At 42.1% G+C, this 12118-nt stretch overlaps 2 protein-coding genes across 2 annotated transcripts in view; one reads left to right on the top strand and one right to left on the bottom strand.

Moving 5' to 3' along the window:
* Positions 1 to 9: 9 nt before the first annotated feature.
* On the top strand, positions 10 to 9295 carry mep1bb (meprin A subunit beta b). Its single transcript, XM_080486132.1, has 14 exons — positions 10 to 109; positions 214 to 232; positions 390 to 440; positions 512 to 555; positions 658 to 736; positions 1223 to 1340; positions 1485 to 1663; positions 2985 to 3203; positions 3428 to 3580; positions 4439 to 4654; positions 4743 to 5210; positions 5333 to 5512; positions 7020 to 7188; positions 8859 to 9295. Exons 1-14 carry the CDS (start codon positions 35 to 37, stop codon positions 9070 to 9072), a joined length of 2184 nt encoding a protein of 727 aa, XP_080342258.1. The 5' UTR covers positions 10 to 34; the 3' UTR covers positions 9073 to 9295.
* Positions 9296 to 9514: 219 nt separating this feature from the next.
* phlpp1 (PH domain and leucine rich repeat protein phosphatase 1) overlaps positions 9515 to 12118 on the bottom strand; it is a 52755-nt gene continuing 50151 nt past the window's right edge. Inside the window, exon 17 of the mRNA XM_080471066.1 lies at positions 9515 to 12034. Coding sequence (XP_080327192.1) covers positions 10712 to 12034 — 1323 coding nt within the window. The 3' untranslated portion in view covers positions 9515 to 10711. The remainder of the gene's footprint in view (positions 12035 to 12118) is intronic.

Genomic DNA, 12118 nt, shown 5'->3' with positions numbered 1-12118 from the left:
CTCAGTGGCCGTCGCCTGCACCAAACCGTGTGCCATGGCCGGGCAGAGATGTTCAGGTGTGAGGCTTCTTCAAGCTGTGTGTCTTCTGTGTGGTGCAGCTCTCTGCTTGGTGAGAAATTGTGTTACGTTATTGGGAAATTACAACTATGATGAAATCATTTCAATGATTTATGCACCTCTAAAATTATCTTTGTTTTGTTTTATATTGATCAGCCCACAGCAAAAGTGCCCGGTAAGTATAAACTTTATCATTCCTTCTTCTTCTTCTTCTTCTTCTTCTTCTTCTTCTTCTTCTTCTTCTTCTTCTTCTTCTTCTTCTTCTTCTGTTCATCATCTTCATCTTCATTTTCATCTTCTTCTTTTCATGTTTATACATCTTCATTTGACAGATTATGACGTGGATGGTGGACGGGACCTTGACATTTTTGACATCAATGAAGGTATATAGAGCCGATATATTTCTCTTTTAACTTCAGTATCCTTCTAAGTACATTTTTCTTTTTCTTTTCAGAGGCAGGGCTAAACCTTGTGGAAGGAGATATTGTGCTTGATGAGGTGTGTTGATTTTCACCTGTGCTGCATTTTTATTGAAAGAAAGTTTGATATGATTCATGTTGCTCGTGTCTGTGTGTCGTCTGTTTTCGCTGGTCGCTGCAGAAACAAACTCGAAATTCCTTGATAGGAGATGAGTACAGGTGGCCAAAAACAGTCCCATACTACATGGAAGATGACCTGGGTAAGGGTGCATATCAGAAACTTTCAATTCATGCAAAAGCTCCTCATGTTCGCATCAATAAGAATATTATTTATGTGATATAGTTTTAAAACAATGTACACGTTGTGTATACAATACCAGACATGATTGGTTTTTTTAAAACAAATATTTCTGTATGTTTACGGGGTTCATTTTGTTAGAAAAAAAAAAAAAAAAGACAAAACAAGACAAAAACTCACTTTTTAATTTGACATTGTTGATTCAGGAAATTACCTGCAATGTTTACCTTACATTACTATTACCTAGCAGCATTAGTAGTGATATTTAGTTGCAACAAAACCTTCAAGCGAGGCTTAACATTCAACATTCTTATTTATCTATAATAATTAACAAGCAGCCCGTAACATCATCCTAAATATTTGCATCCTTGAATAACTGACCAGAGCTCCAACTTTGGATTCGTTGATTCTCTTCATCTCTAATTGCAGTGAAATATCTTCTCTGCAGAGATCAATGCTAAAGGTGTCATTCTCAAGGCCTTCGAGCAGTACCGGCTCAAGAGCTGCATCGACTTCAAGCCTTGGAGTGGAGAAGCAAACTATATTTCCATCTTTAAAGGGAGCGGGTAAGGCGAGAACAAAAACACTAATATTGTCAATGAGTGAAGCAATAGTCTGATTATATCTTCTTTATCATATGATCAAATGAGATGACACATTGTGGGTTTTGTGTGATGATCCTCTTTGGGGGTTTTTCTCTTCCCAAAAAGCTGTTTTTCCTCTGTCGGTAACCGGAAAATTGGAAAGCAGCGACTCTCAATAGGGACAAACTGTGATCGTATCGCCACCATCGAACATGAGTTCCTTCACGCTCTGGGTTTCTGGCACGAGCAGTCCAGGTCTGACCGCGATGATTACGTCCAAATCATGTGGGATCGCATCTCAGAGGGTATGAACCATTTGAGACACCGGAAGGAACATACTACCAGATATTGATAATAGAACTATTGCATTGTTGCTATTGAAGGAACTAAGAAAGTTATCACTTAAAAAAAAAATTCTCATTTTCTACTTTGAGCATTCACATGACAACATGAAAACAACTAGTCAGTTGTACAAAAATATGCAGATAAACGACGAACAACAATGTCGTTATTCATAGAAACTCAGGCATATTTGATTGTCTGTATTATTGATTCACTGGGTTCACTGGATGTGTTGAGTGTGCTTTTTTTCTTCTTAATTAGATGCACACATTTTGACATTAATATCACATTAACATGTTTGAGCTAAACGAAACGTCCCACTTGGGGATGAATTTCTCTATTTGCAGGTGGAAACCTTTTTTTTCCACTTACAAGTTGCTCATGTAAAGTGCTTCAATGAAGTATCTCTACTTTTAGTAGTATGCAAATTATAACTATACATACTTGCATTACTTAGTTGTTACTTTTGTCAATTAAAAATGTGCACCTTTTGTTCAGTGCTGTAGACAAAACTCCCACGTTGAAGATTTGCTCTACAGACCATGTAAAGCTTTTATTTTTAATGTTACTGTTTCACTAAACTCCAGATTACTGGAGGAGGAGCGTCTCGTAACGTACTGATCTTAACGTTGACATTAGCCTGAACCCATAAGAGCTGCGACGCCTTAACGGGTTTGAATAAATATTATGACAGTGGGCCGTATGTTAGTATTTTAACTTAGCTGTTTTATTTTTGTTTTACAAAAAGTGCTACCATCAAGACCACAGAGCCTCTTCCTCCCGCTACCTGGTGAAACTTCAGCTGAGCTTAACGAGTAAAGAACCATAACAGCTAATATGTAAAAAAAATTTAAATAAAGGAAGAAACTATAGTGTCCCAATTGAGAGAGACAATAATGTGGAGGACTTTTCCAAGTAACTACAAACTTCTTTTTTAAATAATCGGTAGCTATCAAGTAAAGTCATTTCTCTACTTTTTAAAAAGTGACTGATGTATATAAATTGAGTACTTGTTTCCAATATTTTATTCTAAACGTCATTCCTCAACCGATTCAAATGACTGAACAGTCATCATTTGTAGAAGGCAAATTCATTTTCAAAGTCTACACGGAAAGTACTTTGACGTGTCAGCAATCGTTGCTTTCCAAGCTTCTCGCCGTCTGTTGATGAGTTACTTTTACGAAGGATCTCAATAAACACACCTGAAAACAAGCCATAAACATGGATGTTGTGATAAGCCGCGCTGGGTGGAACTGCGCTGATATCTCACTGTCTGATCTGCAGGCAAGGAACACAACTTCAACACCTACGACGACACCACCTCCAGCTCGCTGGGCGTGCCCTACGACTACGGCTCCATGATGCACTACAGTAAAAACGCCTTCCGTAACGGCACCGAGCCCACCATCGTCACCAGGATCCCTGCTTTCAGTGACGTCATCGGCCAGCGGATGGAGTTCAGTGACAGTGACCTGCTGAAGCTGCACCGCCTCTACAACTGCAGTGAGAGCTCTGAAGTTTCACCTCACTGCGTGGCGTGGACATGTCTCCCCGAGCCATCGCTTGAAATCTATTTTTATCGGAAACCTTATCTCTGGAATTTTGCTCCGATGGAATAATGCAGCCATTCATTTGATGACTTGACTGTGCAAGTGATGGCTTTATTGCAGTCCAAAGTGCTCAATACAGCTGTGTGTGTGTGTATGTGTTTTTGATATGCTCTCCAGCCCAGGGCTCCACCTTTCTGGATTCATGCGACTTTGAGCGTGAGAACATCTGCGGTATGATCCAGGGGCGAGGAGACAAGCGTGACTGGGTTCGGGTCGCCACAGTTGCTGGAGGACCTGAAACCGACTACTCCAACATGGGCAAATGCAACGGTGGGAATCACCTTGGTGGATTGTGACGCTCTCAAACTATTCCAATCCAGAGAGTTCTGGATGAACACTCACGTGACGTTAATACATAAGGAAATCAATTTGAAAGAAGTATACAAGCCAAAATCACACATAGTCCCTTACGTGGATTCATTTGTCACATGATTTCTGTGAAATATGCAATTGACTGTCCTGAAAGTATCTTACATTTGACTGACCAAAAGGCACTGAGCATGTTTTAAGATTCACTTCACTCATGTGTGCTCCAGTCCACTCAAGTGCTCAGTCAGGAGACCTAGTTTGAAAGAAACAGCAGCGAATGTGGACGTTACCAAATGTCGTCATTCACAGGATCAAGTGCTAAATAATGATGTCACATCTGCACTATTCTTCTGCATGTCACAGTAATTCACCCCTTTTTCAAACCAGAGTGACCTGTCCAATGTAAAACCAATATTTTGTCCAACCGCAGGTTAAACCAGGCCAATTCCTGATCGTAACGATTAGGATAGACACTTTGTCAGTAGGTAGGAGGAACGTGTACAGATGATTTCAGATATAGTGATATCGATGGGTGAAACTGATATAAAGGTTTGTAATATAAAGAACTTCTATACAGCTATTTTGGTGTTAAATCACCACATCAACCACAAATAAATTGAACAAAATAAATCTTTATACATATGTACAGTACGTGCACATACATTATGTCCTATCCTGCAGTTCTATACACTTGGTAAATTAAACATTTGTGAACAAACCACAAAATCCAATTGATCAGGAAGTATAAAAGTAGTTTCCTTGTTACAGTCACAAAGTTAAAATTTCTCATTACCAACCGTTTACCTATTACATCTTCAGGCTCTGGGTATTTCATGCACTTCAGCACCGGCATGGCCAGCGTTGGGGACACGAGCCTGCTGGAGAGCAGGATCCTCTACCCCAAAAGAGGTTACCAGTGTCTGCAGTTCTTCTTCTACAACAGTGCCGGTCCCACCGACACCCTGAAGATCCACGTCAGGGAATACGACGCCGCTAACCCCAATGGAACACTGCGCTTTATAAAGACCGTAGAAGGTGACTACCATTAAATTACCGCTGTTGGTGATTATTGTGCTTTTGTGGCTTAAAAAAGTCAATACGTTCCCCTCATGTGCTGTAACAGGATCGGTCCAGAATCAGTGGGATCTGCACCATGTCAGTCTGGACGTCCGGAAGAAATTCCGTGTTGTCTTTGAAGGCACCAAAGTGGCCAATGGGCCAGCGACAGGAGGACTGTCCCTGGATGATATTAACCTTTCTGAAACCACCTGTCCAGAGTTTATATGGCGAGTGAAAGACTTCCGTAACGCTATGGAAACCACTCCGAACGACACTTCCATCTTTAGCCCCCCTTTCACCTCCAAAGAGGGTTACACCTTCCAGATGCAGCTGTACCCCAGCGGCAAGGCGGACTACCCTGGTGAGCTGTCGGCGTACGCTCATCTGGTGGCCCATGAGGGCGACGCGGGGCAGAAGTGGCCGTGCCCCTGGAAACAGATCACCATGATGCTCATGGACCAAAACTCTCACATCCAGAAGCGCATGTCCAACCAGCGCAGCGTCACCACTGACCCCGGCAGGAAGGTCACAGGTGCAGCTCCTCCAACAGATATCATCATGTTGTTTTTGAATATTTCTAACTTGTACACCCGGGAGATCACTGCTCTTGGTGTGATCTGATCTGATATTTCATTCGCACATTCTTTTAAACAGACTCCGACCAGTTTTTCTGGGATGACCCCCGTAAGGTTGGCGTTGAGGTCACGGAACCGGACGGGACAAAGTATTTCCGTGGGCCAGGCACTGGGACCACCGTGTATCTCACCCACCTGAGGGCCAAAAGCAGGGATTTCATCAAGGGGGGAGACGCCATCTTTCTCCTGACTATGGAAGGTAAAGTTGATGTAAGATGATACGCACATAGAGTAACTGTATTATTGCTGCATTACTGTGAAGCACACATTGAGATTCAGCCTGGTGTCGTTCCTCTCACCTTGGGCCGATCCACCAGGAAGATGCTCTAAAATGTAGATGTTGGCACTTTTTTGAAATAAGCTGATTTATAAACTCATAGAAAATGGAGACAAAGCAGCAGACTCCTGATATGAACTAAATTAATTTCAAGTGGAAATGTAAGTAACTGTAAATATCAGGATTTATTGGCACTTTATGTGTGTAACTTCTGTATGAGATGTTACACATGCTCATTAACCCTTTATCAGCCAACTGACCAGATTTGATGACGTCCTCATTTCTTCCCGTTTCTTACAAATGAACAACGATGAGTTAATGATCCTCACACAACACATGAAAAGCTAGTTGTGTGACAAATTGAAACCGATGCTGCTTGTGAATAATTTTTTTCAAATTGAGTAAATTATCAACATTATTAATAAATTAATATTAACGTTGATAATCATAAATAAGTAATACGTTACAATGTAAGACTGAATGAGATTTCTCAACAAGATTCTATGAGCTCCTACAGAGCAGAAAGGTTTCAAACCTGCACTTTTCCCTCAAAATCAAAAGATCAAAAGAAAAGAAAATTGTGCTAAAAATTGACTCTTGAATGATCTTCGAAAGGTTTGAAGTCGGTTGAAATTCTCCAGCTTCAAGCGTTCTTGTGTTTGCTCTGTAAAGGGTTAATCGTATTGTTTCGCCTCTTCTGGTCATACAAGTAACAGGATTTCTTTTTAAATTAATCTGTACAGTGTATTATATCTTTTTGAGAACTAACTAAAATACAGCCGTACCCCTCAGGTAAACTGGGGCAGATTCATTAAATGCGACCTGGACCAAATCCAAAGGAGGTTAAGCAGCATTCAGCCACTTTATTAAAACCCATCATGGATAGAAAATAAACTGACTGTATGAAGGCTGCTGAGACTGTACTTTCTATCAATTATAAATCAGGGCTTGAGATACTGGTGTTTAGTACAACACTGAAGTAAATAAGATTTGAGATTCATTTTAAACTGAGAGCATTCAGTCATCACCAGAATATACTATAAATTACTTTAATGTATGAACGGACCTTATTGGAGGACATGATTATCACATTTAAGGATACTGAGATCACAACTCATTTTAACCTTCCATAACAAAGAAATATAGCCAATATTCATATTAACTTACCATCACTGTTGTTTAAAAATGTTATCACTTAGTTTCTAAATGTCATACCTTATAACTGCATTCTTTTGAATGTTTTCTTTTCATGGGATTCATTTTTAATGCATTTATTTGTGCCAACCGATCACGTGTTGAGCAGGAGTAGTGCCACATGTAAATCCATTGAGCTTTGAATGTCAGAGAAACACAGTCATGTGATCTAAACATCCAGCGCCTCCACTTGGCTCCATCTAACTGCTGCTCTTGTGGTGCTGGCCCTCTCCAGATGTGTCCCACCTGACAGTGACCCAGCCTGTACCTTCCTCTACCCACAATCCCCTCACTTCCACCCCCACCCCGAAGCCTGCCACCACCCAGCCCCCCGAGGCCTGCCTGGGTGTGACCTGTCAGAATGAGGGAGTCTGCGTGATGCACGAAGGCAAAGCTGCTTGCAGGTGAGCTGCAGTCACAGAGCCGCAAAATGCAAACAATGGACGAGTTCAAATGCAGAGAAAACGTGCAGAGATCCCTTTGGGTTACTGTACGGAAACAAACTTTTCAAATCAGTCAGGTGATCAGTTATAGGCTGAATAAATGAAGGAGCCATAGTGCTCATTAAAACTCCAGATTTGTATCAGGAAATCCACATTAAATAATCAAAACATTAACTTTTACACTTATACACTTTTATTTAATTGAACAAATTCTGTCTTATTTAAATTAATATTAGTTGTTTCAAGTTGAAATTTTATTGGTTTATTTAATTGCGGCATTTACAATTGTTCTGAAGTTTTTCTTTATTTTAAAAAAGTACTCTATTGTTACTTTTATTGTTGCACCCATACAAAGTGGCATTAATTGTGTATCATTGAATGGTAAAACTGTAAATGTTCTCTTTTATTTGTTTAGGATTAATTTTTTTTTTTTTAAAGTGAAATGTGACATAAGAGTCCATAGTACAAATCATTGTCTTATTATAATGTTATCATTAGACAATTTGATCAAACTCCAGCTGTTTGGAAGCCTTTCAAAGCCAGTGTCTGACTTTTCTAAGATTACAATGTAGCTGACATAGACTTATGTGTAAATGTAAAGAATTGAAACAGGACAGTTGGTCTATCTCTTTACAAAGGTTTCAAAATCATACAAGCATATCTAAAACAATAGAAAATAACAAGATGTTTTTAAAAAAAAATGTAAGTGTTCCTTCGACAAAAAGCTTAATGTCGAGCCACTCATAATTATCAGATGTGCAGGAACGTGGAGACTTGGAAACATGCAGGATGATGGTCCTCCTGCACCAGGATTGGTCACTTCTGCTGTGTCCAATCAATCTGAAATAAGAGACACTGGTCAATCTGCCCGATGGGGATTTAACTGTTTACAACTGGAAAGCCAGAGCAGAAGTGTTTGGTCAACTTTTTGTTAAGGAAAATTAACAAACAGGATTGTGAAAATAATGTCAATATTTCATTTTTATCTGACTTGTGGTAAAAGCAAAAAAATAAAATTAAAGCACATAAGGAGTGTTAAAGCAAAGTGTTAAATGCATTACACAACTTCATAAAATGCATTATGGACTTTGCACAATAGGGCCACATGTTGACGTTTTTGCCTGTTTGTCGTGTTTCACAGTAATATTAGAATGTCCAGTCATAACTGATGCAAAAGTGCTTCTAATAAAACAAAAGGCATAACGAGAGCGTGAAACACACTGGAAATTGCAATTATCTATTTACAAATTGACTAATCAGACAAATTGTCAATTATTTGTAAAGGTGTTTGTCAAAATTCAAACGAGGAAACTTGAACATATTTTATATTTAAGCAACATAAACAGAATGTTTCACTTCTAATCTGTATTTTTGACTAAAAAGTAATAAAAACTTACCTAAAGATATTTGATCTTGCACCGATGTCTTGCTGCTTTACGGGAGTGAAACATTGAGAACTTCAATCATTTTCTAATTGTTTGAGATTTACTAACATACTGTGAATATTCCCAAACAGAAGGACGCCCTTGGTTTTTGCTTTACATTTTTGTAGAATTGTATGCTTGTGCCTTGTTTATTTTCCGATGTATATTACTGAGCCTGGCGTTCATGTCGGCCTCTCTCCTCTCCAGGTGTGTGGTGGGTGACGACTGGTGGTACTACGGAAGCAGCTGCCAGTATAAGGGCTACCTGCAGGATAAAACCACCCTTGCTCTGGCCTCCTCTCTGTCTGTACTGGCAGCCATGTTGGTCATCACAATAATCAGCGTCGTCTGTGTGAAGAAGAAGTATAAGAAACCTGCGAATGCTGGTCTCGTCATGGAGAACGTGCACGTGAAGCCTTGATGGAATAAATCTCTACATGGAAGGAGTACGTCAAGAAAGGAAGCTTGGAAAGAAAGCTCCTTCTGAAAACCAGACTTTGAAGGAATAAAATAATGTTTACATTCACAGATTAATGCATTATACGTTCAATAGAATATCTACATGTTAAATTTATTATTTTAAGATTATTTTTGTATGAATGTTTAAAATTAATTCCACTACATAAAGTCCCATCATGAGAGCCAAAAGGTCTTTTGAATTTTTTTGGGTTTATCAATACAGAACAGATTCCAAACAACATGACATATATTCACAAATTTAAAATTTATTATACCAAAGACAGGAACATTTGTGTTGTCTCTTTTCCATGTGGATATATTTGTTTGTATTACTGAACTTGACACAGTCATGCCGGTGATAACAGTTACTGTAGGAGGGAGGTGGGACTAAAATTACCTGTGTGTGTATGTGTGTCTGCGTGTGTGTGTGTGTGTGTGTGTGTGTGTGTGTGTGTGTGTGTGTGTGTGTGTGTGTGTGTGTCTATTTGTGTTGAATAGATACAGTGATGACTACGGGACATCACAATTAGACAAAGTGGAGCAAACCATAGCAACTTTAGTGTAATTATATTGCATGGAACGTCAGGGTTTCTGACTTGCAATTGCACATTTACATTTGTGTGTGCATGTGCGTGTGTGTGTGTGTGTGTGTGTGTGTGTGTGTAGGTGTGTGTGTGTGGGTGAGTGTGTCTACATTGCAAGACAGGAGGGAAGGGGGTGATACCTCCATAATAGCAAACGACACCTCCTCCCCCGCCACTAAAAACCTTCACCGACATACAGGTATGCAGTTCCTTTAAAAGCATCAGTATACAACATTTCTCTTATTTACAATCATTGGAAAAAAAAAAAAAAAAAAAAATCACCATTTCTCTCAGAGAAGATTAGTAAAAGTGACTGAGTCACCAAGAGTATGCAACTCCTAGGAGTTAGTATTGCAAATTTCTACAAAAAATTTCTATGCCATTTTACAGGCCAAGAGCCATGATTTACTGAAGAAATACAGTATTTTAAGTGCCCTATCTACAACAGTTAGGTGTGGTATTATTGGTGTACCATTCAACATAGTTCACTGATAATAATAAAAAAAGAAGATTATGTGTCTCTTGTTTTTAAAAATCCTTCAGCATACTTCGCTGCTTTCACATTAAAAGATATGGTAAGTTCTTACAAAACAAACAAACAAACCATGGAGTTGTTATCCATATCAACAAGTGTTTGTGGCAAAGCTAATGCTATTGTAAAGAGACTAGTGTAGATTACAGCTGGTCGACTAATGTAAAAATAAAGTTCCACGGTCTTTAAGAAGGGCACGAAGAGCTGCGTCCACAGGCTCGGGTTCAATATCATTAAAGGGCTCGTTTGCCTGTTTGAGTGTACGGGTGGAGCAGGTTATAGTGCGCGTTCCTCCGTTGGAGAGGCCGGGAGGAAAAATAGGAGGATGTGTTAGAAAATGCTGGGTGAGACTTTTTCAGGGACACTTTACAGCCTCTTTGAGGGAAATAAATGTGTTGGTGTCCATATATGGCCCAGAAACAAAAATAAAAAAATCGGAGCCATTAGGCTGATGTAGGGAAGATGAGGCTGTTAGTTGTTGCTGTTCAGAGCGGGGTGTCGTAGTAGTCCGAGGGCTGATCCGTCCCAGGTGGCTTCTGCTGTTTCTGCTGATGCTGTTTCATAATTTCCTTCACCTCCTCCTCCAGCTCTGGGGGGATGATAAACTGGTCGTCTGGGTCGGGTTGTGCTGGCGCTGTGAAATAACCCCCAGACTTTTTGGAGGGAGCATCGGCAGCCACCTCAATCAGGTTGTGGCTTTTCTCCTGGCGTGCCACCGATCCGTTGACCCGCCTCTTGCCCGCCAGCTTTCCCGCGTCTGCGCCTCCTGCTCCTGCACTCTGCCACGGTTCGTCTCGCTCCAGGCCGTTCTCGGCCTCCCCCTGGCTCATGTCCGCCGCGTCCTCCAGCGGTTCCGGGGTGCACGGCGGCGGAGGAGGAGGTGGCGGGACCGTGAGCTCTGCGCGTTCTTGACTGCATGTTGGAGGGGCTGAAGTTTGAGGCGACGAGGACAAGGAGGCCTCTGCTTTTAGGCAGTGGACGTCCGCTTCCACTTCCACGCGGCTCCCGTTAGAGAAGACGCCAGCAATGGGCTCTTCGTCCTCGCTGTCTAAGCCGTTGTCAGACAAGGCGCTGGAGAAGGTGGCGCTGGAGAGCTGCCTCTGAAAGGAGCCCGCCAGGCAGGCGGGGTGGAGGGCGCAGCAGCTGCGGGCCGACGGCAGCTCAGAGTTTGGGAAGAGATACTGGCAGGGCTGGGCACTCATATTGGCCTGCTGGTTTTGTAGGGCCAACAAGTGGGCCTGATGGTGCAGACCCAGGTGGGGGTGGTGGGGCTGCTCCTGCAGCAGCACCAGGGAGCTCTGCGGCGGCTCGTCGGACGAGGCAGTGGAGCCCACCTCGCTGCTCATCTCGCTGGTGCTGATTTCACTGCTGATTTCGCTGCAGGAAGACGGGGGCACGGGGAGGGAACCGTCAGAGGGCCGCTCCTTGATGCCGGATGAGGAGGGCGGGTAGGGGCCCAAGCCGGGGCTGGGCGGAGGCTGGGGGGGCTCAGAACAACAGCAGGAGCAGCAGTCTTCGCTCACGCTGAGCTGCACCACGACAGCACTGAGGCTGTCGGTGCAGCCGTAGCCCTGCGCCAGCGTGCACAGCTTTTTAGCAGCTGCCAGGCCGTCGGGGACGTTTCGAACGGCTTCCACGGCCTCGGTGGGAGACACCGAGTCCCACAGGCCGCGGCTGCCCAGGATGAAGAACTCATCCTGAGGCGTGAGGGTGACCGTCTGCACGTAGGGACAAGGAATGACGGAGGGGTAGAGGAAGGAGTAACCCATGATCCGCGTAGAGTCCGTCACTCCGTTCACCTTGTTATCCTGTGGGGGAAAAGTACACGAATCAACCCTTGGACTCAAATACATTCACACATGTGACATCACATTTACTTTAATTAGCACACT

The sequence above is a fragment of the Lipophrys pholis genome (genome assembly GCF_963383615.2).
Source record: "Lipophrys pholis genome assembly, chromosome: 1".
Taxonomy (NCBI): domain Eukaryota; kingdom Metazoa; phylum Chordata; class Actinopteri; order Blenniiformes; family Blenniidae; genus Lipophrys; species Lipophrys pholis.
This window is presented reverse-complemented; position numbering and strand designations above follow the sequence as displayed.

Coding starts and splice junctions, on each gene's coding strand:
- mep1bb (XM_080486132.1), top strand. CDS start 35: ATGGCCGGGCAGAGATGTTCAGGTGTGAGGCTTCTTCAAGCTGTGTGT. Junction 441..511: donor CATTTTTGACATCAATGAAG/GTATATAGAGCC, acceptor TTTTCTTTTCAG/AGGCAGGGCTAAACCTTGTG. Junction 5,211..5,332: donor CCCCGGCAGGAAGGTCACAG/GTGCAGCTCCTC, acceptor TCTTTTAAACAG/ACTCCGACCAGTTTTTCTGG.